At 42.8% G+C, this 26,454-nt stretch overlaps 1 protein-coding gene across 1 annotated transcript in view; it reads right to left on the reverse strand.

Moving 5' to 3' along the window:
- RIN2 (Ras and Rab interactor 2) overlaps window positions 1–26,454 on the reverse strand; it is a 112,311-nt gene that overhangs the window by 15,501 nt on the left and 70,356 nt on the right. The window contains exons 7-8 of the mRNA XM_018559546.1: window positions 18,163–18,254; window positions 10,677–11,771 (exon numbers count right to left, since the gene is read on the reverse strand). Coding sequence (XP_018415048.1) covers window positions 10,677–11,771; window positions 18,163–18,254 — 1,187 coding nt within the window. The remainder of the gene's footprint in view (window positions 1–10,676; window positions 11,772–18,162; window positions 18,255–26,454) is intronic.

Raw genomic sequence — 26,454 nt, forward strand, 5'->3', positions numbered from 1 at the left:
ATATATATATATATATATTGTACTAACAATTTAAATATGACATTTCCTTCTTTATGATTGCTTGCTCAATCACCCATTACACAAATCCAAAGATATATGGCTCGTTTCCTTTAACAAAGATAGTCTTCCACAACGTCATATGGAGATAAAAACACAAAGTAACAAGGAACATTGGCAGAAATATATTGTACCAGCAGCAAGTGCAAATCCTGCATTCTTCACCCACTCATCGCGAATATGTGCTCCTTGACCTTCATCATGCACCCGTCATCCTACTTATACCCTACTGGCATATTACGTATTATTCTGCCCTCATCATGCACATTTATTTCTAAGTTATTCGTTGTGCATTAAAGTAGACCTTTCCGTAATTTTTCCAGCCTGCATTTATATGTTTCTGACATGTCACAATATAAAGCAACAGTATGATTTTTTTTCAAAAATATGCACATTTTAACAGATAAAAAAAAATCCTTGACCCACAGTCAAATAACTCTGCCTAGGCTGAAATGATGAGCTCAGTGATTAACATGCAACACTCATTTTGTAGCAAGTTACAAGGTGAGAGACAGCAGCAGGGACTGATCTATGTCAGACATTTGTGAACACAACCCAGTACTGTACATGCACAAGGCTTTACATTTAATATCCAAGCCCCCATCTCAGTCCACACATTAGATGCTGATTCTGGATGATGCCTGAACAAAATTGTGTTGCCCTTCTAAAAGAAAAGCAGATGAAGACATTGTCAAGGGGAGTACTGCAATTAAAGTGAGAGGTAATAGATACCTGATACTAGGGATGCACAGATACTGGTATTTCGGTATCGAGTACGAGTACCAATATTTTTTCTTCCGGTACTCACCAATACCAAATACTGAGTACCGGAAGTCCCATTCAGGAAGCCAGGCGGCGTGTAATAAATCGCCACCTGGCTTCCTGATTAGCCGGGCAGCGTGTAAAGACTTGTCACCCGGCTTTCCGATTAGCAAGGAAGCCGCCCCCTTGTTTCTCGTCACCAGGTGACGAGAAAGCATGGAGACGGCTTTCTGGCCAATCAGGAAACATGCAGTTGCGACTAGAGGTGTCCTCTGCTCATGAATAATGAGGTATCCTCTGCTCATGAGGTGACAAGGGAGTATGTAGCCGGCTTCCCAACCAATCAGAAAGCCGGGCGCTGCATCATTACACGGCGCCTGGCTTTCTGATTGGCCAGCTTCCGATCAGGAAGCCGGTGCATCCCTACCTGATACGCATCTACATTACTTGTCATGCATGCATTTAGTATGAAAAGCTATATTTAATGCCAGGTTCACGTTAACCTTCTCTCTCACTCATCACAACATTGTTGCCAGTCATGTGATTACACAATAAGTCACAGAGCCATATGACCGTGCATAGGTCATCGATCTTATTTAAATTCAGGACTCAGGCTGGACAAAAATCAGATTGGGCAGGCTGGAAACAAACTACAAACTCAAACTGATATTGGCAGACATCAAATGAAGTCTATAATATGAAGTACTGAACATAAAACTTCTCCTTTAGACAACTCTAATGGGCTGGTCACATGTCTTTGTTGTATATGGATCCACAAAACTGTCACCGATCTGAACAACTGCTAAACTATCCCAACTGCAGATGGGACTATGAACTGCTACGGTTCATTATGATTGCATGATCACATGATATCCAAGCTCAGTATGTGTTAAAAAGTAATTAAAATATCTTGGGTGGAAACAGACAAATAATTATACAAAAGCTCATAAGAGATCGCTTGTATGAGAAGAAAACTACAACACACAATGGAAATGCTTATACAGCAACCATGAGCTCACGGCATACATCTTCATTAATAATAACAGCTTGTATAACATTTTCATTTATTCTTATCGTTTGCCAAATATTTTATACAGCTGTGAATATGATCTTTTGTGGCAATGAAACAGAAGAGAGTTAAAGCCCAACTCCGGGGAAGTGAAAAGTTTGACTTGCAGTGGGGCGGCCCCCGCACTGCATGGGTTAATTGCCCATTTATGCATAGGGGACAGAAAATAACAGTTTTTCTTACCTGATCCCCGCTCCTGGTGTTCTATCGAAAGCTCCAACTCGTCAAAAACTCCAACTACCTCAATGCCAGGTACTTGAAAGTTGGAGATTTCGACCAGACGACGTTAGACTGCAAAACACGAAGACTGACGGAGCTCTGTACAGCTGCATTTTAACAATATTCAGCAGCTGGCAAACTCGACGAGTGTTCTGAAAACGATATGCGCGATGGCACACCGCATATGTACAGAGCTCCAGTCTTTCTGAGCACCTCGATCTCGATACGTTGGAGCTTTCGATAGAACACCGGCAGCCCTCTTCTTTCCTTCGCTCTAAGGACATCTGGCATCATCGAGTACTATGCAGGTTTCATAGCCCTGCATTGTATGTAAGGACATTGGGGGACAGTTCACAGCCTAAAGCCCCGTTCACATGTAGCAACTTATCGCGCGATTTCCGCCGCGATAGCGCGCATTTTTGCCGCGCGATATCGCGAGAAGTCGCCGGCTAATGATAGTCAATGGAGCTGTCTTAGCTCCATGTTGCGCGTCGCGGTCGCTTCTCCCGGACCCTTTTTTCGGCGGATTTTGCGCGATTTTGTTTTTTTTCTATGGAGCCCGACGGAGAAGGTCGTGCTACCGTCGCTGGAACGTCGCCCCGAAAGTCGCGCTATCCCGGCCGCTGCAAAGGTATGTCGCTACATGTGAACGGGGTCTAAGCAGAGGGGGAGAAGAGGAGAGTGCCAACTTCCAGGTGAGAGGGGATCAGGTAAGTACAACTTGTCCCCTGGGCATAAATGAGCAGTTAACAGCAGAAAACCTTTTATTTCCCTGTAGTTGTGCTTTAAGCTGGTTGATCACCTTACAAACCACTTTTCTAGCCCATAAGTTATTTCCAAGTTCTGGCACACACACGGCATGAAAAAGCAGAATCTGATGGTAACTGAATGTAAAGCAATGTTAGATTACTTCCAAGAGAAGCTGATTGCAAAAACCTACTGCATGCCATACGGACTTGTACAATCACACTTCATAAGATATTTGTCTGTCTTCTATAACACCAGGACAACCTACATGTGGGGCTCTGAGCCCGCTGCAAGGAGACTGTCCAACAAGTGGAAAAGTCTCTGTGTACTTCTGCAACTGGAAGTGTACTGTATTTGCCAATCCTTGGCTGGGGGTTATCAGATCACGGTTGGGATTGGGTGGTTTACAATCACCCTAATACAAATATATGCAAGTATAAGACTGCAATTTTTTTTCTCCGGAAACCCCCACACACATGGAGATTGTTGTTTAACGCTGATCAGGCTTAGTAGACCCTAAATTAGACTGTAACATGTGGTGCCAACATAGGCACAAGCACAGACATCCAGGTACTGGAAAAGCCCAAGTCACTGTGAACTCTACATTTGCCAATGTAGTTGCCAAGCACAAAACTGTAAAGCCATATAGCTCATATTGTAAGTTCAACATGGAAGGTCTGCTTGGATCTAAGTGCCTGTGGACATAGTAGCACAAGGCAATATGAAATATGTGTACAAATACAAATACATGGATCCAGCAGCAAGTGCATATCATTCATTCTTCACCCACTCCATAAAGAGTAGGTCCTCTCTGACTGTCATCATACAAGAATGTTTTAAATCACCAACCCACAACGTTTAGCCATGAAGTATGATACTTACCACATACAACATGTGCCAGTTTAAAGCAGGAGTAAAATAATCTCATTATTGGGCTGGTAAGTCTGGTTGATAACACCAATTATACATGGTAAATGAGTGACCACAATGCTTGATCTATGTGTAATCCAGTAATTAGGCTTAACCTCTAAATAACTAGCTTTGGTCAGTTAAAGCTCCAATCTATATTATCAAACAGATAACCGGAGTAGAGTGTGTGTATAAAGCTCTTGTAGGACAGCTGTTTACCACATATGCTGGATCAGTTAGGTTTGGCCATCGCTGTAGACACTCACACAGATCAGGCTGGTTTAGTCACATGTATGGGCCTCTATCGGCTTGACTAGACCATATTTAACCCCTTCATGACTGAGGCCCTTTTTTAATTTTTTGCACCCATGTTATATTCCACATTTTAGGCCTGACAATGACGTAAAACCCCCCCACTGTACCATGTAGTACAAGGGCCTGCCCAGTTTGATAAAACTTAAATGGATTTTTTAGACTTGTCCTCATAATACATAGCTTTGGTAAAGATAAAAGAGATTGTTCAGAGATCGTACAATCAGATACACTTGGAAGACACCTGGGCTACCAACAGCACTCTTACCTGCGCCATCGAACTTCACAGAAGAGACTCCTGCTGAAAGATCTACAGGTTGCCTGCATCCCCATCTGCTCTTTATGGTTTTAGCCACCAACCTCTATGGCACTACAGAACATAGTGACAAAGGGGCCAGTGGAAGGGACCAGAGGGCACAGTGATGGACCAGGCATTCAACACACCCAGTAGTATCGAATGTAAAAGCTCTTTCAGTAAGCTTCTCTCTTGAAGGGCTAGTTCACACCAGCTCCACTGTGTTCCGGCACGATTCGGTGCTACAGTGCACTGGATCGCATCCCGGATGGCTCACTGCGTTCTGGGGTGGGAGGGGTCCTAGTGGTGCATTGAAGTCAATGGCACCGCAGCCACGCACCCGCCCCCCCAGTGCGATCGCCCGCACATCAATGCCTGCATTACGATCTGGTGCGATCAGAAAAAATGCTGAATGTCAGCCTTTGCTTTGCAATTTATTGCTTATTGGATACAAGCATGCATGTCTATAGAAATGTTGGGGAAAAACAACTTTCAATTACTAGATAATTTATTAACATGTACTCAATGACTTAAGTTGCTGTTTAATTATAGGGATAAGTCATAGGACATGCCAGTGCTTATGGAGATGACTTCTCCATATTATTATTATTAGTGATCCACCGATACCGATACTAGTACTTGCCCCAATTCTCCAATACCTTCCCCGATACCGAAAGTTCCAGTCAGAGGAAGATTTCCTCTGACCGGCAGTGCCGTAGGGAAACATGGAGCCGGCTCCCCAGGGCAATCAGGAAGCCGGGTGGTGAGTAATCACCCGCCTACCGGCTTCCCGATTGGCCGGGAAGCCGGCTCCATGCTGACTGGCTGGGAAGCCGGCTTCCCGGCCAATCAGCATTGAGCTGGCTGAAGAGCTGACCCTTGCTGATTGGCTGAGAAGCCAGCTTTCCAGCCAATCAGCATGAAGCCTGCTTCTCAGTCAATCAGAAATCAGGGAGGCAGGTCATTACTTGCTGCCCGGCCAGGAAGCCGGTTCGATGCTGATTGGCTAGGAAGTCAGTTTCTCTGCCAATCCCGGGCACTCAGGAAGCAAGGCGGCATGTCATTACCTGCCGCCCGGCTTACTGATTGCCTGGGAAATCAGCTCCATGCCAGCGGAAGCACCGGTATCGGAACTCGGTATTATTCAGGAGTTATATAGTACCAACAGTTTGCGTAGCAACTTACACAATAAAGGGAGACAGTACAGTTATGCAATGCAATTCAATACAAGAGTATAATGTATACTTTGTTGCAAATATTTGTGTATTTCAAAATCATTTGAAGAACAGAGCCTATTAAGCTAGATAGCTGTATGGACATGCACTGCATGAATTAAAACCTACACAGTCCAGAAAGTGAAATATAGTACAACTTTTCCGTAGGCACTGATCTAACGTGTAAGAACAGGGAGAAAACTCCCCCCACCCACAAGTAACATCTTTATAGTGTTACAAACAGCCTGTTATTAGAAAAGTTGCTGAAGAGAACTATTGGGCTATAAATAGCCATATTGTTACTCTAGTCTGTTTACCTTCTGAAGAAATTCATCTCCTCCGCACTTCTCACTACATCAATGGTTAAACTCTTTCATGCCAAACCACAACTAGGTTTCAAGCATTAGTCACAAGTTTCTGTCTACGTTATTGAGCAATCGTGTGGCATGGCAGACAGGTTATATAACGCCTTTTCTATTACAAAGTCAAAATGAATGAACAGAGATATAAACAAAGGAAATGCTATTACTTAGCGATGGCCGATTTGCCATATGTCTGCTTATTTATATATTTGCTTACGTGCTGCCCCAATCTTCTCCAATGTGCTTCTCCACATGGTAACCTAAATTTTGCTTTAAAAAATGGCAATAAATACCCGGTCCTCCCCTCCTTCCCCATCTTCGTGTCCTCTTCCTTTGCTTCCCCTGTTATTGTCCCTAAACTGGTTTGAGCTGCTTGACCCCCTTCCTATTAGCCCCGGATGTCTCGGGGTAGAGGGCTATAGAACTCATTGGCCTCGACCCCACGATACCCAGGCTTCGGACCTGATAAACCCTGGCCCGTGTTGCCCCATTCCATGTTAATTTGGACCTTACCCACTGAACCCGAACTGCAATATCTCCTTTTAACTCCCAACTTGCATCCTGGCACTTGCCACACTGCTCCTGTTCTACGGCCTGCAGGGCTCTGCATGATGCTGTAGCTGTTTGTTTTCCGTTTAAGTGCCTTATTGCAGGGCTTGCATGCCCCACTTCTGTTCTCTTTGTAATCTTTTATATGAAAAACTGACAAAAAACAAATAAAATCTTTGTGAAAGAAAAAATGGCAATAAAACAACAGAAATGGCAAATAAGCCCAGCAAAACAACGCACTTTTATTGGCTGCTAAAAATAGCAAATACCATGTTGTCGGTGTGAATGAACCTAATAGTGAAAAAAAAAATGGGGCATCTATCAACTTATTTTTCACATAACCATTGAAGTACTCTGAAGAACCTGCACTGTTTTTACACATGGCAAGCCTATATTTTGGCACTAAAAATATACATAGACATGCAAAAACATATATACGTGTATTCTACAAACCAATGGGAAAAGAAACACGTCAGCCATTGCAACTAGACAGATTCCAACCTTTGTTTTTCTATTGCAGGTTAGAAAGGGAATTTTCCCACACTTTATAGAACAGACCTGCTAATGTATCTGCATGGCATCACTGCCAGGAATAGCTACCCACAGAAACGCGTAGGTGGGGCAGATACCGGAGTGTGTTATTCAGGTCTTTGTGGATGGATGGAGATAACACCCACTTGTAGACAGCACATATGAGTCACAGGTGGCAACTTTCTCAGAATGCTGCCTCTCCTCTCAGAGAAGAAGCAAGCTTAGACAACCTCCAGTTATTTTTCTGTTGCGAGATTATACATGGCACCATGACATGCCAAGGTAGATGATGTCTAACACTAGGAGCCTGGACCCAAAAGGTTGCCAACTTTTTCATAGGAAAAGGAATGTTCCTTTCATTGCATATATGCAATACAAAAAGTAGCTTGATTGGAGAATAAGATTAGCAGTGGGTGAATTCAAGCTGCAAGATCTGCCCGTGTACTGGGGGGACTAAGGGCTCATAGTCAGGAACCTCTATCAGTGTACTTGCCCATTGGAGGATTCCTATAATGTGCATTCCTGCTAAAGTGCTAATTTTCATATACAGTACTGTGAATGCAGGTTTTGGGATTAAGACGAAATCCCACCCAAAGCCTCCTACCCGACTGTTAGTCACCGTCAGCAATATGTTCAAGTTATTTGCCATATAGACAAATGTCTTCATACCAGACACATCTACGCATTTCCAAGTAATGGAACCAAGGTTAGACAGGCAATTTACGAATAAGCCTGGGGCCTCAAAATTGCACAATAAACAAAAAATGTTAAATGCAAGTTGTGGCTTTAAATATGCCTGTTACATACATTTCATGACATGCTTTACAGAAATAAATACTATAAAAACAACACTATATCAATAAAAGAGATCAATTTACTGACAAGAAAAGCAGTTCATCTCTCTCCAGTCAGTACAGTAGGTCTAACAGGAGATGCTCACCTTACAGTATGCTAAACAACGAGAGACTCCATGAGAATGGATAAGAAGAGCAACACAAAGGCCAGTTCATACCACATTGTTGCACTAAATGCATTGTATAGTACTTTAAGTGAACGCTATCGCACAGCATATTTGGTGTGCAGTCCTGTGTACTAGGTGCATTGCGTTGCCATTAATTAGAATATCACCCCAACAGACCTCCCAGCGGCTATGGTATGGACGGGCCCTTTGGCATCTATCATGTCTGTTATTAAAGTCTTCATGTAAGCTCCTTAAACATTCTCAAAGGGTCTGTCACTAAAACAAGGGAACAAAGGCTGCTCTCAGGTGCAGTAACCTTAAAGCCCATCTCCAGGCAAACCAAAAAAACGACCCTTGTAGTGGGGCTACTCCCACACGGCAAAGGTTAAGTGCTTGTTTATGTCTAGGGGACTGGAGTAAAGCACTTTAGCTTACCTTATCCCAGATCTACTGGTGGTCAGGGCTCCCCTCTTCTCTACCTTTGCTCCAGCTGGTGGAATGTTCCTCGTGTCCTAATATCTACTGCAGGTCTATGGAACCTGCCTTAGACGTGATGACGCCACCAGTCCTTATACCACCAAAGCAGAGGGGAACGGTGGCTGTGGGTAATGGTCCTCTAGCCCAGAGGGAGAGGATGGGGATCAGGAAAGTAAAAGCGCTTTACTCCAGTCCTTTAGACAGAAAGGAGCAGTTAACCCTTGCAGTACAGAGCAAGCCCAACTGCAAGGTAGTTTAATGGTTTGACAAGTGATGGGCTTTAAGGTCCCCACTCCTATGCCTGAATGCTGAGTTACTGTTAGAGGGTAAAGCTTCCTGAGCCTCCATTCACATATAGCATGGCGCACAAATGCTAAAATCTTTACAACTGCATGGATTCCGCTTGTTTGTGGTTATTATTATAGCTGCGAACGTGCGGAATCCGCCATACCATCCCGCTTGTACTATTTTGCGGGACACGCAGTTTTGTACCGCACAGCCACCGTACAAGTCTGAACAATGCACATTAAAGTGCGTTGTTTTTTATGTTTAGAGCGGTTCCACGCGTATTCGTATGGTCGAATACGCGCGGACAACCGCTCGTGTGAATGGAGCCTGAGAGTGTATTAACTTGCGTCCTCCTTCCCACCTCTGACACATTCCTACTGGCGCATCACTATGATGAACTACCTTACTGGCCAGTAAGTATGTCCATGAGCAGAAAGGGGCAGGCAAGCTTTGACACAAACAGGAAGTGCCGGAGCTTTACCCACCAACACAGTTACGCATTTGTACAGTATGCAGCAGGATTTGTGTTGGCACCTCTAGCAAAACTGAAGGCTTTTTTCATGACTTTCCATCCAGCTTTTAAAAGGTATATGGCATAACACTTTTATGACAAACGATTGATCCCGTAATGTATAAGGGATAGTTCAGGTATTGTTTCGGCTGATTAAAGTGAACCCGTCTGAATACAAATATGGGCGCTACTACCTTTGTCCTGCTCAGTTTAAATAATTTAGACCTGAAACAATCAGTTTTGTTCATTCTTGTTCACTATTAGATCTGCTAGGCCCATGCAAGCCTGACACTCTTCATGTGCATGAATGCCCTAACAAAAGTTGGTACTGGGGCAGACTAAACAACCCTGACATCCCTTCCTGTGTGTGATCACACTGTATATCTGTTGACATCTCATTGTTCTCCACAATAAAAACAGTGCTTTGCAGCTTGGGAGTTAAGAACATTTATGCAGTCGTGTGAAGACTAGCAGAACACTAATTTAATTAGCATTAGCGGTGCCAGGGCAGAGACGCGTTATTCTACATTTTATTTCCACATGAAAACCTGCATTCACAGCTGGGAGTAGCTTGGCAGGGCACCTTTTTGGCTATAAAAAAACAAGGAAAAAGGGGCGGGATCAAGGAGCAGAAATTCCTGAGGGCAGCAAAGAGTGCTGAGACTGGTGAAAGTTAACCTCTGGACTGCCCAGAAACGATTTTGACACAGCTCCGCAAGATATAATAAAACTTCATTTTAAAAAGTGTAGCGCTTTATAAAGCACCAAATAAACAAAACAAACAAGACCATATACAATCCTTTGAAAAAGTCACGAAATCACCACATTTTACTCTAACTGTATTACTATTTGGGTATATAACGCTAATCCATTCTGTACTTGTCCGTGAAGGCTGCTTAACCACAAAGCCAGAGATATTTGCAATCATGATCACGTGCAGTCACAGTAAAAAATAGCAACGTCAACAGTACAGAGTATCCTGTCTAGGACAAGAACATTATCAGTCAGTTTCCCCGTCAAAATATTACGCAATGCACAACAAGTGTGTTCTATTATCTATCGAGAGCGAGTCCTCTCCGTACTTTATTTATATATCTTAAATGATGCCTTTAATGGATAAATACAAAACATCTGGGGCTATGCCTGTGTATATGGGAGCTGTACTGGCACCTCAATGTAACGTAAAAGACATACAGAGCACATCAAACCTATATCTAACATACCTTTTTTGTAAAGTGCTAATACATTTACGTAACTCTAACAATGCTTAGACTAAAAAAAGAGGAAAAACTGCATGTGTACAGCAAAATTGGTTCCAGAGGGCAACTTTCATGTGACTTTCAAGCTGTTGTGTAATCAGTACCTGCTGTGAGTAGCTGTTAAGCCTGCTATAAGACTGGAATTGTTTCTTACCTATCTGATCTTCTGGAATCAGGGATTCGATTGGTGGGTCCAGTTCAGAGCTCTGTGACAAATAGTTTTTGACTTGTGTCATGAATTGTCTGATAGTGTGTAACATATCTGTGCTAGAGACGTGGCAGTCCTTGTTTTCCTGCAGAAAGCTGATATAATCCTGCACAAGGCATCCAAAATAAGTCCGCTTGTCCCGAGACATGGCTGTGATCTTTTTGACCATCTTCCTCTCTGGAGTCACCAAAGAGTTGAAGACTCCGCTCACTTTGCGCAGGTGAGTTTTCATAATTTTGGAGAGACCCAAAGAAGTCCCTCTTTTTTTCCGAGACTTCACAGGTGGTGCCATGCTCTCTTGGTCGCTTTCTTCCTCACAATCTTCCAAGCTGTCACCTTCATAGAAAGGGGGCACCATGCGGTCATACTCAAAGGAGTCAGATGATGACGTAGAGATGCTCATGTTACTTAAACGCTGCACACGCAATGTGCCAGATGAGTTGCAGTTCTGACTCAAAGTAATATTCTGCATGGTCTTCTGTGGAGGCGATTCCTCGGGCTGAGAGTCAAAAGATGACCTGCAGGAACTACTCAGCGATGGCGTTTGGTCGTTGCTTTGCCACCTGGTAATAGTGGCCTGCTTCTTCAGGCGAGGAGGAGGGATAGGGGTAGCGCTTTTAGAAGGGGAGTCTAAGTTAATGTTCCTGTTATTAATAAGTGTTTCTGGCATGCTTGGCTCTGACTGCACAGCTCTGGACAGCTGAAGGCTTGTGCGATGACTGTTAATGGAAGGGGGAGGGGGCCGAGGAGGTGGTGATCTCGTCTTTTCTATGCCATTTGCTTCATGGGCTCTGCTGCTCTCCCTCTTCAAACTTCCCCCTGAGTCCTGGCTGTGCACTTTTAAGAAGAGAGGATTAATGAAACACAGAGCTCCGTTCGTCTGGCTACATTCCAATTCTGAGGGCGTTCTGGTGCGGAGAGAATGCACTCCGTTTATAAGAGGTAGATGATGAGACTCCCTCTTGACGTAGCCTTGGGGGAGAGGCTTGGGAAAAGCTGAAGCATATTTTGGTTGTATGTTTACAGGAGATGTCCAAAAGTCTGCAAAATATATATAGAAAAAAAATCTTAGCATCACTCTGTGAAAACACTTATTTAACACTAAATAACACAGATGATTTACAGAAGCAATGACTTTCAAAGTTAAAAAAGTAACAACTACGAGAACTTAAAAAATAAAGAAACAATACAAACGTATGTGAATTAGAACATCGTGATAGAATATAGCAAGTAAAAGAGCAGAAAACAAACTGTGACACAGCAATTTATGATGAAGTCAGGATAAAGAGTCATAAATAATATTGATAATCAATAAAGAGATTTTGGAGCCTGTTATAAGAGTTATTAAGATGATATCAGTATCACTGTAAACATCATCGGTAAATATAGCACAGACTATACTATTCATCCCGAATAAAAGTGTACATATTACAAGTGACAGCAATACTTAGAGTGGCATACAACTCTTGGAGACAACTTTTCTTTTAGCCTGCATTCACACCTAGGCGGCAGCGTTTTCGCACTCATTTTCACCTATCGTATTTTGCTAGTTTTTGTGTGCTTTTTGCACATTTTTACGTGCGTGTTGACACATGCTTGGCTGGCAGATCAAAGACATTGCGACCAATGGGGAAACACATTTTAAAACGCGCACAAAGATATGTGTCGCACATTTTTCAGGCTTTTCCATAGAAGTCTAAGGGGCCAAACAAGAGCAAAAATGCCACAATGAAACTCAGAAACTTTTCTGAGCGACAGGTGTTTTGCAGCTTGCGACAAAACGCCTAGGTGTGAATTAGAGCCATTGAAATGAATGGGAATTTATGAATGGGCTGTAAAGTATACACCGCGCTAAGCTCACTCCTGTGATAGACTACAATCTCACGTTTAGTTTACTAATTATTATTGAGATCGTAGTCCATCATGGGAATGAGCTTGGAGCGGTGGCTACTTTACAACATACACAGGGACCATGGGGAACAAAAGTATCCACCCTCCAGAACGAAGGACAGTGTCGGCACCAATTCAGAGATGATTTGAGGATCTACAACTGAGTGATACACAAATAAGATGCATTTTTGTTAATAGTTAAAGCGGACTTTTAGGTAGGGTTGCACAGATACCAAGTACAGTACTCGTTACAAGTACGAGTACATGTACCGATACTTTTGAGCTCCAAGACTACACTAGAGAAAAATTCAAAAATTAGGAGGCAGCTGTCATTTGTAAGGATCACACGGAGCTCCTGGGACTTGTACATCTCTGTTTTAATGTACGATTTTGTTTTTATAAATATAAATAAAGTGATGCACAGATACCAGTTTTGCGAGTACGATTACTGGTACTTGCCGAGTACTTACAAGTACGAGTACTGATACATTTTTGTTTATTGTCATGTGACAGTTTTTCTAAAACAATACAGACTAATGATTTCAGGACAGTGGTGGAGTGCCAGAGCCCGGTCCCAGCTGCAACCACTGCAACCCTGGTAGTTCTCATGAAAATGCCAAGTATCTGCACTGGTACTCAAAAAGTATCTGTGCATCCCTACTTTTAGGCCTCATTCACACGAGAAACGGCTGGCACGTACAGCTCCGTGCATGGTCGTTTTGGGCAGCTCCCGGGAAGGACAGGTGCTGCGTGTGATTAGTACGCAGCCCGTCTTTCTCTATGGGACTACACGGCCGTGCGCCACACTACGCTCACCCCAAGTGCAGGTCCATACGGGTGCGGGTGTCCCGGCTCGGACGCAGACAGGATCCATCCTGTCAGCGTATGAGTACGGACACCCGCACGGACGTGCGGGGCGAGTGAGCGTAGGGCGTCGTACAGCCGTGTAGTCCCATAGAGAAAGACAGGGGCTGCATACTAATCACACGCAGCACCTGTCTTTCCGGGAGCTGTCCGATACGACCGTGCACAAAGCTGTACGTGATGGTTATTTCTCGTGTTAATGAGGCCTTACCCATAACTTTAAAATAACAACAAACGCACCTTTAGACATGTTATATCTTATCTCTTTTCTTCCCCAGTCCAGTGGCCATGTTTACTAAGGGCATATTACTAGCTCTATTACTTCCTGGATTTCTGGCACATGTGACTAGACATGTGACTAGGACATGTGACCATGCACATCATCTCAGGGGCAGAAAATGCCTTTCCCTGAGATCTCCTGAGATTACAGATGAGATTTCGCCACAATACACTGCTGATGACAAGGCAATCCCGGTGTGCATTGCTTTGCCAAACTGAAGTCATTTTGTCCCTTCAAAGAAGGAAGTGAATGCTCTGCAAGTGTAAGTATTTCACAATCACAGCATTTTACACCTGATATGTCTATGTTATTATTAATCATCATACATAGAGGGATGCATTGGTTGAATTCGATTGTTGACTCTAAAAGGTCCGCGTTAAAGTTACTTGAGTGCATTTTTAAGATGTAACTCCTGAGTTTAATGTCACTTTAAGTGGCATATACCTCAGGAGGCTTTTTTACACTGCAGATTTGTAAAAAAAAAAAAAATGTTCTTAATGCTTTTATTGTCTGCTCTTTCTTGGAAAAATAAGAAATAAAATCTGACTGGTTACTATGGGCAACAATCCAACAATCTTGATAGATCAGAACTCATAACTCTTAGATATGCAACTCTATTTATATATTCAGTAAGCTCCACAAGCATGCACTGATTTCCATACATTTTCAATTTCAACAACATTTCTCTTTATGCACAGAGTACAAAGCGTGACTAACACAATAATGTTTTATGCATACTGGCTTAGAATGAATGCATGTTCTCTTGCACAGCACATAAAGACAGTTTGGAGAAAAAGCATGCAAGGCACAAGAGCTGAAAGATCCTCTCTTTTTCACCCACTCAGTGAGTCTCTGCCCAGATCTTCAGCTGCTTCATTTTTTTTCTCTCCGCTTAGTGCCTGTAAACACACAGCTGCACGAGTCGGGATTGCAAAACTTGGATTTGTGCATAGTGCGTGTTAAGAAAAATTACATACTCTGTGCTTTTCAAGATTATAACAATGAGTAACAGGAAACTCTGTCAATAAGTCCAACATATGTCTGGCCTACTTGTCGGAGGCCCAAGACAGTTCAAGCATCACAAAAAAGACAAGCCAATCTGTTTATGTTAAATGGTCCAAGTAGGTTGACAGAAAAATCTGTTGTTTATACGATTCCAAAGTTAGTTTGATTGGACTTAGTCTCACTTTGTTGATCTAATCCCCTAGGGTAAATATAGCACTTGGTCCCATCTTTCTATATGTTGTGGAAGAGATCCCATAGTTGTCAGCATGACCCCCTTTCGCCCCCATATCACCATCGTTGATTTATGTCCACACAGTATCAAGTAGACGAATATGTAGTGAGGCATGATTGGCAGCAGTTGTCTGAGACAAGTGCCTGCATTCATTAGGCATGCAAGGGGAGGAGGTGTGTGTCCGTAAACAGCAGAACACAGCACAACTCATAGTCTGTGTATCTTCTGCTCTACACCACTGCTGTACACTGGGGGAAAAGGCTGAGCTCATCCCACTAGCCAGCCACTAGCTATTTAGGGAAGAAAGACTAGTGAAGTAGCTGACTTGTGTTGTGGACTTGCATTTTTGTGAATGAAATTGCTCATCTTCTGTGCACCGCCATCCACAACAAGGCAAGGCTTAGTCTTTCCTTTTAGTGATGTTTAGGGAGATGTTTCAGTACATGGCAGATAGCAAAAGGGTAGAGCAGAAGAGGCACAGGGCTGCTAGATTAGATGGCAGTACTGCAAAATGAATAGGTGGAGGAGGGTTCGGTTCTGGCTGTAGCATAGCACCAGCAGAAAAGAAATGGGTTGTTTTTTTTGCAAGATAGCACAGATCTAAACTAGAGGTGCACCGAAATAGAAATTTAAAAACCGAAACGAAACCGAAAAAAAAAAATTGTCAGGCCGAAACCGAAAATGTTTTTATTTTAATTTTTATTTATTTTGTATAAACTTTTTAAAAAAATGTATATTTATTAATTAAATTTTTATTAAATATTTTTATTTTTTAATTTACTTTTAGGGGCTTAGGGAAAATATTAGGGGTCTAAACAGACCCCTGACATTTCCCTTTTAAAATAAAAAAAAAAAGAGATTGAGAACACAGAGTCCTCAATCTCTTTTTCTGTATCCCCAGTTATCAATGGTCAGGAATCCTCTATACTTAGTGTTCCTGTTCATTCATAACTTGAGAACATTGTATGGTTACAATAACCACAACTACGAATGAACAGGAGGTGATATAGATCACTCCCATTGATTCATAATTGAGGCTATAGTACACATACCATGTCCTCAATTATCTACAAACACTCTTCGATCACTGATCGCTGAGTGTTTGCTCTCGCTCTCCTCTCTGACACGCTGTCACAGGAGGCTGAGCGAGCGGAGCAGGGAGGAGAGCTCAGCCTCCTGTGACAGCGCGGGCTGTCTCCGCCCCCACACTGCTGTGCAGGACTGTGATAGGAGGCTGAGTGGTGTGGGAGGAGAGACGCCGGCCACTCACAGCGCTCTCCTCCCACAGTGTTCGGCCGACTGACACTTTCTCTACTCCCCACTGGGCGACCCCACTTTTTTTTCCCCATTTTTGGGTGCTGGGGTTCCCCCTTAAAATTCCTACCAGACCTAAAGGGTCTGGTAGGGATTTTGGGGGAAACCCCACGCACTTTTTTTTTTGTTTTTTTTAACTAACAGTCCTACCAGACCCTTGATCCAAGCACTGGCCCGGCAGGGCAGGAAAGGGGGGGCGATTGATCGCCCCCCCCTCCCTGCACCTTACCAGGCCACGTGCCCTCGGCATTGGGAGGGTGTCCCTGTGCCGATGGGTACAAGGGCCTCTTCCTCACTACCCTCACTACCCTGACCCGGTGGTTGTGGGGGTCTGTGGGCAAGGAGGCTTATTTGCATAGGGCTACCCCTTTAAGTAAGGGGGCACCTAGATGCCGCCCTCCCCCTTGTGAATGAGTAAGGGGTACTTGTACCCCTACCCATTCACTAAAGGGTTAAATCAAATAGTTAGTAAAAAGTCCAGACTTTTAGATAAAATTCTTTAATTGAAAAAAAAAACAAAGACTTTTTATTTCGGGACTTTTTTCTTCTGCAGACTACAAAAAAAATTCTAATGTCACTTTGCTGTTAACGAAATTTCTTGCAATAAACGAAATTTCGACCGGACTACCGCTAACGAATTTCGTCCGAATCCTGAAACGAATTCAATTGCGGACCCGAATCCGAAAAACGACTACTGCTAACGAATTCGTCCGAATCTGAATCCCGCAACGAATTTCAATTGCGGACCCGAATCCGAAAAACAAAATATGCAAAATCCGAATCAAAACGAAATGAAACTAAAATTTTTTTGCTGGTGCACATGTCTACTATTCAGGGTCATGGTGAGTGATGTCTTAGCCCCTAGTCCTCAACAGAGGATTTTAAATTTTTCAACTCTTTGATATGACAGCAGCAAAGTGTTAAACCATGTTAGCCATCAACTAAAGTAAAAGTTTGGATTTAAAGTGATACCGTTTATTGGCTAACTAAATAAACTCTAGTCCGAGCTTTTGAGGCATTTTGCCCTCTTTTTCAGGGAATATGAACTGACAGTAACAAAAAAACATTTTATACATGAAGAAGAAGCCAACATACATCAAACCCTTTCACTACAATGTATTTCATTACTCAACAAATGGTATCACCTTAAATCCAAACTTCAACTGTTTGCAGGGGCGGATCCAGAGTCTATTCTCGGGAGGGGCACTGCCAGAAAGTTAAGTTTTGCTTGCTTAAATATTTTATTTAAGACGGTTTCCTGGCCAACCACAATTAAGCCGGCCAAACAACATGCAGCCGGCTTCCCTGGCAGCTCATCCAAGGCTCTGGGGCTTCCACTACAAACATAGAAACCAAAGGGAACAGAGCGCCACCTCTGTGTGTAAAATCGTTTATGAGGATAAATAAAACAAGGGATAAATGTACTCACAAACGTTTTAATCAGGCTTTAACAACAAACAAGAGGCCACACTGTCTGTTAACCCAACATGGTATCGCCCCGACTATGTAAGCCTGATGAAAACGTTTGCTTGTGAGTACATTTATCCCTTGTTTTATTTATCCTAATAAACGATTTTACACACGGAGGTGGCGCTCTGTTCCCTTTTGTTTTCCATGTTTGATACAAGTGGCTGATGAAAAACCAACAAGAGGCTTTAATCAACATGTATTGTGAATGTGTAGTGCACACACACCTGAGGTCAGCATTTTAACACAAAACTACTATTTAAAGTAAGTCTGCAAAATAGACAAATGTACTAAGTTAAGGTCCCTAGCAGAGAAAGGGCCCTAGAAAAATGGTCTACCTACTTTAAAAGGGTCTAGTTAAAGCTTTTTGTTCTACTTACCAATTCCCAGTTGAGAAAGCTCTTCTAGCTCAGCCTCGGACTTTGCTGTTGCAATAGCATGAGGCAACTTCAAGGTGAAGGGCAGAACATCCCTGCAGGTAAAAACACATATCCGTAAATCGTACTGCTCCTGCTACTGTTGTCATGAATATGTAAAAGGTACAACGTGACACAAGAATATTTCTTGGAATTACAGTTTGTGTGCCTAAGAAGTTCTTTTTACTTCCTTAGCCTGAAGGTGATGCTATGGAGAGTCTGTGGAAATGTGTGCATTTAGCTTTTGGGAACCAAATGAAATATCAGAATAACAGCAATACAAGTATGACAGAGACAAGTACAGACATTTGTTCTACGCATGGGTTATTTTAAAGCTGAACTCCAGGCAGATGTAAAACACCACCAAAAACTCAGTTGTGACGTAGGGGTCAGCTGGAGGATTTAATACACCTTTGGAAAGGTGAGTATCCCGCCTCTTCTTTTACAGGGTTTGTCTGGTCTAAGTTCATCCAGCAAGTGACAGGGTTGCTTTAAAGCTGAACACCAGGATAAGCATATAAAGTATAAATACAAGAGGCATGTGAGTTTCTACTTGAATCTTGGTGTGCTTTGTGGATTTCTTCCAGATCTGTCAAGTATTCCATTGTAAAATTTTGTGCAGGAGCTTCCTGTAGGAAGATTCTCCTTCACTGTCCAGTCACAAGGTAGAGGTGGAGAGGGGACCAAGATTGATTGCACAACTGAAGTAGAAAAAAAAGCAGGTCACCGGACTTACTGTGCTGTCCAATATGACTGTGTAAATCCCAGGACTGACTAGACCGAGATTCTAATCCTTTGGCAGGTTTAACAGATCCCATGTATTTTAAACATGTAAGCAATTGTTGGACTTTATATTAGATTTAAAGAAGAACTCCATGCATAAATATTCTTAACCCTTCCAGTGGAGCTACCCCCGCACTTAAAGGGTTAAGTGCTTGTTTTCGTCTAGGAATGAAAATAAAAAAAGATATACTGACCTGGACCTTGGAGCCGGCTGTCTGCTAGACCGGTCCCTGGAGTGGAACCCCTTGGCAGGGGCGGCAAGCCAAAGTCTGAGGTCGAGGTACACAGGGAAAATCCAAGAAGAATAGTCAGGTCCAATCCGGGTCAAGGCAGGCAGCTAGTTTCAGTAACGGAAGGGTAAGCCAAAGGGTCGGTAATCAGGAGTCCAAGCAGAGGTTTAGGAATAAAGACAAGTTCAAGGCACAGGGAGATCACTCCATAGGGATAGAATAACTCAGCAATGAGCCAGGGCTCTGACTGGACTTTTATACCCAGTGGAGGACTGAGACCACTCCCCGGCTACCGAGGCAACCAGGTAGCCTCTCCATCAGAAGTCAATGGCGAGAGAGAGGCAGAGGGTGTGTGCTGGGAACCTCCCCCAGCAAGGATCACACCTGAGACCAGTAATGGGCGCACTCACGCGCGTCCCCGTGCCTGCACGCGCAGCCTGTCCACCCCACACGCGCACTTGTTGCGCATATGCGTACCCGCAGTCCTGGTGCCAGGGGTCCTGCCAGGAAGGGGAACCTGTGCCCCCCCGCCGCACATGGCCACCACGAGGAGAGGTAAGCCCCCTGGTACTCTGACAGTCTGTGAATGTTTTCATTTATTCAGGTCGTGGTATTTAGTTACATTCGGCTGGACTTGTTCTATACAGTTTAGGACATTTTGTCATACAAGTAGCTTCCTGAGCTCTAATTAGTGCCAGGATCCCACCTTTTATAGCCCAATAGGTAACTCAGTCACCATTATCCAATTACTATTGTGCGGTCACAATAATTGCATAAAAATGTGACACAATGCATAGCCACGGTAATATTTATATTACTGTGAGTTGGGAAAGGACATAGTCAATGATCCTTAAGCCATGTAATATAGCAATTGTATAGCTGGTTATTATACTGCCATCTTGTGGGCATTTTGGTTATTGCACCATGTTTTTCTGTGTTCCCTCCCATCTATGATGTATTTTCCCCTTCTTCAAGAACTAGCGTTAGTGTCATGGCTGCCTATAGCAGGATCACATGTACATGCTAGCTTGGAAAAATTATCATCCTTGACCTTCAAATACATTCATCTGCTGTATCCTGTTGTCTGCTGTAACCCTGCATGCAATAAAGCACTTTGTGGATGAAAAGGTATTTGGTGAGTTCATCTATCTCATAAGGATTGTCCTCCATGATTATATCTGCTTATACAGGCCAGGCATAGAGGTCTCAGCAAGGGATAAATCGCTAATACAACATTCGAAGTCAGAATAACTATGGAAGATGCCAAGGCAGATGCTAATTTGCCCAAAAATATGATGTTAGGTGTGAAAGTTTGTGAAGCCACTTGTTTTAATTACATAATCTTATCACCATGGTGCCATGAAGCCTGAGATGGAGTTACATGGCTGGAGGTGTGACCTGTTGTCAAGGTGCTGGGGTAAAACGGCATTATATGTGAGTAACAGATGGAGTCAAAGGTAATAGATGGAGTCTAAGGTATTAGATGGCGTCTAAGGCCCTCACACATGTTTAGGGATTGGTTGTTCCAGTTTGACGCATCTTGTGAAACAATTGTCCTTTCTGTTGAAAAACAGGACATTTTTTCAAGAACAGTGTAATGACATCTTGGAATTTTCCAGAATGATGCTATTATATGATGACGTTCTAACAGCAGGCAATTCCTTTTCTTACATACAAAAGACATCCATGACAAAAGAACGCAAGATAATACTGTATTTTGCCCTGAGATGAGCTTCCTTTGTTACATGGAATAAGCATCCTAAGCAGTTAGGTCAAAAGAAACAGGGCAAGGAACTCATGCAACTAACCTCAAAAAGCTTTATTCCTCCTGCAGGACTGAGCTGTGTTTAAACACAGCTTGAAAGAAAAGTTTATTTGAGGTTACCTCGGAAGTATTGGCCAAAAAACCCCATTGTATACAGCAGCCTGGAAAATGTCCAACAGCTTAGAGGGAAAAAAAAAAGTCTGTATGAATGAATAGCATGTGAGGTGATGTGAAATAATTGTGACTGTGTGAGCCAAGATGTACAGTTTCTGGGTAAAACTGTATCTGCAACGTCGGGGTCACGAGTCCAGATTTTCAATATCTGTCTTTGGAAAACGTCTAGTATATTAATACTTCCCAAATAAACATGACAGTAAATATTCTATGCACAGATCTTGCTTCTAAGATGACAAGTAAGGAGATGTCTCTACTGCATAGTTGTAGGAAAACTGAATACTGCCCAACAGCTTCTTATTGACCCTAGTAAACCAGAGTGCTAGTATATAAAGCAGGGGTAGCCAACCTCGGCACTATAGTTGATGTGAAATTCAAACAGTGTATGTCCAGCTTTAGTGGATTGGAAAGTTTGAGTTCAGAAGAAAAAGGTTGAATGTACTCTGACAAGTTTCAGCATTTATATAACCTGTGCTGTGTGCAAACAAAGCCCCATCTTGGACCTACCTCCCTGATGCCCAATTACTAGCATTATCTCTAACATCAAGCCCATAAATAGGTTAAATGAGTTAGAGATTGAGGTCTAAAGCTCACCACACACCTTTCAATCTTAATGTACAATTTCCATTAGATCTACCAACAACTACATAGTGCAAGGAGCTGCCTGATTGGATGCAAATTGATCGTATAGACTAGATAGGTCCTCATATTACATATTTTTGGTCGATCTAAAGTTGATTGTACAAAAATTGTACAAAAATTGTTTGGTCAGATTGTAACGTGTGTGGTGACCATTAGGCAGAGCTTTGTTCATGCACACCATAATCAATAACATTTTATACTGAAATTTGGAGTACAGCCATTTTCTTTCTTCCAGAAATTAGTAAACTAAACATGAGATTGTAGTCCATCACAGGATAGAACTTGGAGCGGTTGCTACTTTACAACACACACAGGGACCATGGGGAACAAAAGTAGCAACCCTCCAGATGGAAGGACAGTGTCAGCACCAATTCAGAGATGATTTGAGGATCTACAGCCGAGTGATACACAAATAAACTACAATTTTTGTTAATAGTTAGGGTACTTGAATGCTTTTTAAGATTCGACTCCTGAGTTTAGTGTCACTTTATGGCCTCAGTCACACTGATAAGAGCCGGCCCGTACAGATCCGTGCAGAGTGCACGGATCAGTGTGTGATTGCACGTAGTAGACTGTTCTCCTCTATGGGAGTACGCCGCCGTACGCTCACCCGAACTGCATATCCATACGGGTGCGGGTGTCCCTGTTCGGACGCAGACAGGATCACATCCATGCGGGTGCGGGTGTCCGTGCTCTTACGCAGACAGGAACCTCTGCACCCGTACGGACGTGCAGTTCGGGTGAGCATAGGGCGGCGTATGGCCGCATACTCCCATAGAAAAAACAGGCTGCTGCGTGTAACCACACGCAGCACCTGTCCTTCCCGTGAGCGGCCCGCTAGGGCCAGGCACACCGCTGAGGTCTTTAAGGTCCAGCTCTAAGTAGTGTGAATGAGGCCTAAATGTTTATTTGAATGTATGTATAGTAAACAAAAAGACAGAAAATTATAACACATCAATTTAAAAAAACAAACATTTAGGGCTCGTTCACACCATGTCTGCTAGGTTGTGTTTTTCTGCAAATCACTGCACATGTATTGTGTGAATAGGTCACATGGAAAACAACTGTTGTCTCTGTGCCCTGTTGTCTCTGTGCCCATACACATGTGGCAGCTCAACAGACATGGTGTGAACAAGCACTAAATACTATATATATATATATATATATATTAAAAAAAAAGCAGACCCCCCAAACCATTAGAGTTTCCCTTTAGGGAGAACTTCTTTGCTAATTTTCCAAACTCCGAGTGATATATTAACAACCGCTTCCTGACAGATGACAGAATAGTTCAATGAGTTTTGTAGTGTGATTCATTGTTCCGTTGGTTTTCTACAAACTGTGATCCTGCTTCTGTTTTGTTTTTAAATATGGGCTAGGGAAAAGTCCCTTGGGAAGTGGAAAATGAGATCACATTGCACCCAGCAGTGGCACAAACCCATCATTAGCCTGCTCAGTCTTGAGAGTATTCAGGAGCACTGGGTGCAGATGACCTTATGTCCCTTCCTAGGAGATATTATTACATCTTTCCTTGGTCTGCAGCCCAGACTAACATTATCCTCACTGACCCGATAACATGAGCATGTCACCAACATTCCTTAATAAAGGGTCTTTACACTCATAATAATGCTTCTACTTTGTGGCTGAGGCCGCAGATTGTTTCTATCATCGCAATAAAAGCACCAACAGATTTTAAACAGAACATTTTAAATCAGAACACTGAAAGTTTAAGTTGAACACTGCCAAGAAATAGGGGGCAGAAATAATACAATGGTTGTAAAGTTTATTACAAACCCCTTATTAAAAATGCATGCTTGACCTGTATAAATGATCTAACAATAAAGAAGAACATCACCCGAACTCATTTCGTTTTGATCAGAGAGTAAATACGGTGTATTGTGTGTTCAATTATGCCTCCAGAGAACTGATGTGAAGCTCTGTTGCGCAGCTGTGAAGTCCCCCTGATGACTTCTTCCCCTCTCTGCTGGAGGCCAATGTCAAACAGTTGCACAAATAGATGAAAGGCTAACCCACTGAACAAAGCAAATAGTTTGTCAGTGAAGTAAAGAATCTTTATAGGGTAAGTAAAGCTTTACAGACAAGCCGCCTTATTCCATAAGAGTTCTTATTCTTAACCCCTTGCCCCCAGCTACCTGATCATGTGATCACTGTGACTGGCTTCCAATCATAGACGGGGACCGGGAATTGTCGGTGACAGCTTGGTAACTTGCTGGGAGTGAGCTTTCAGCACAGAAGAGCGGGCTTGCTCACACATATATACATACCGCCGGCGTTAAGACCCACCCACTGGGTTGACGCATATATGCCATCCCTTGGCACAAAGGTATTAAAGTGTACCTTGAATCAAATGTTTGTTTTGTTTTGGATAGATAAAAGAACGGTTATAACACCTGTGAATTTTTTTTTCTGTCTGTGCCCCATTTGTTACATTATTCTTTGACTACTCTCTTGGTGACAAAACAGGAAATGAGAGATAACTCCCTAGACAGTTGTCATTGCAACATATGTCCCCAGATGAAAATTCTGCTTTCCATCTGTTCCATTGACAGCCATAACATTTTACATTTCCCATAATTTTCTCTACTGGAGACACAGAGAGGGTGATTATCCACAAACTATTTAATTGTTCTCTAATTTAAAGCTATGTTTTTGTTAACAGGTTAGTTCACACTTAATCAGTATTATACAGCACCGTCACTGGAAGCCAATCATTTGGGACAAGTTCCTATAACAGACTGACCCTTCCAAGAACCATCAGGAAAAGCAATCCCACAGTAGATTGTGACATTTCAATTAATTGCCCATAATTTTGGCACGAGATAGATTTTAGCAAACATTTTACTGCTGCGTATGACATAACGGCTACTATGACTGAAATTATATTAGAGGTGCAAAAATAGTGCAAGCTGGAAGAAAAATGGTCGTCACTTGAAAGAGCAAAATACTTGATTGGGTTTAATAATCTGACTGACTATGTGAACCAGATAAACTTTAACAACAGTAGAACAGTTAATAGTATGCAACATTTTCCAGGATACAGGCTATTAGTCACAAGGATTAATGACTTGCTAAGGTTCCTTAGTTACAGATACTTGTTTATGCCTCAAATCCTTGATCAAAACTCCAATGCTACCTGGCAGGTCCGTTGCAGGATCTCTCTGTATTCTGGGTCTGCACCAATCACACACCTATTGTGCAGAAGCAGTAATGTAAATAACTTCTGTGCGGTATACTGCAATAGCCTTTAACCACTTTAAAGGTTCAGCAACACTAACCATCCCAAAGCAGCCACACCAAAATATTGGACCACTGCTTGGGAACAAGATTTATCTACACTAGGGAAGGTGCCCCTTGTTTTTGATTTTTCCTTAGATATCACAGTCTCCCTCACTAATGTGGGGCAGCGACCTGTAGAACCTCTGCATGTATATCTCTTCAGTGGAGTGGTCATCTCTGGCGCTATTGTTTTTTTATTTATGTGATCGTAATATTCAGCTCCCTGTCCTCCTCCATAGAATCTTGACTGGTGTACTGTAAAGTTCAATAAAAGGTGTAAAGGTGTACTGTAAAGCTTCAACCAGTGGTCAGCAATCGGACAGCTCAAAAACAATATGCCCAGTTGTGTGCAGCAGCCCCTAACCTATTTCACATCAAACAGGCCACAACACATAGTCTATCATGTGCTGTTTGTCAAGCAAAATCCTCTCTTATAGAAGAGCTGATTCTTCAAAGCAAAATTACCCAAGTCAATTAGCTAGACCAGGCATGGTCCAAAAGGGTCTACCCCAAAAGGATACATATCATTAAAGCACACTCTAATACTGAGGTTGCATTCACACCTGAGCGGAAGCGTTTACAGGCGATGTTGGAGTATTTATATTCATGCATGTTTTCATTGGATTGTTTTCTTCTTATTTAGACAATGGGAAGCTAGGTACTAGGAGAAGGTGATGGGTGTTTAACCTTAAAAAATGCTATTACTGGCATTTTTCAGGTGCTTCTATTGAAGTCCATGGGGCCAAAAGCACCTTATTCTGCTTCAAAAGTAGCTCATGTACTATTTTGAGCTTCAGGAATCAAGCTACAGACACCTGTGTGTTGATAAGTGAACAGGCATAATTTAAAAGTATTGGTTTTGGTTGTGGAGCATTATGGACATTTAAGCTTCAAACTATAAAAAAAACTAAGGAGGTTATTCACTAAGCTGCCGAGTGAATAACCGAGCCGAAGTGAACTGAGCCGAATGCCGGCTATTCACTTAAGCCCCGAGTGGCATTTGGCTCGGTTATTCTCCTTGCTATTTCCGAGGTAGCGAGCAGAGCAAGAAAAAATATGTACACAAAAGAGAGGGAAAAAATTACGTGGGGTCCCCCGATATACATACCAGACCTTTTAGGTCTGGTAGGAAAGTTAGGAGGGACCCTAAATTAAAGAGTAAAAAAAAAAGTGTGTGGCGTTCCCCACAAGAGTCATAACAGGCCCTTTGGTTCTGGTAGAAATTTTAAGGGGGAACTCCACCCCCCAAAAATGGGGGAAAAGAATGTGGGGTGCCCCCTAAAATTCACAAACAGACCCTTAATCCGAGCACAGACCTGGCAGGATAGGAAAAAAGGGGGAAGAGTGAGCCCCCCCCCCCCCCCCCCC

The sequence above is a fragment of the Nanorana parkeri genome, unplaced genomic scaffold, assembly GCF_000935625.1.
Source record: "Nanorana parkeri isolate BGI_ZX_2015 unplaced genomic scaffold, ASM93562v1 scaffold402, whole genome shotgun sequence".
NCBI lineage: Eukaryota > Metazoa > Chordata > Amphibia > Anura > Dicroglossidae > Nanorana > Nanorana parkeri.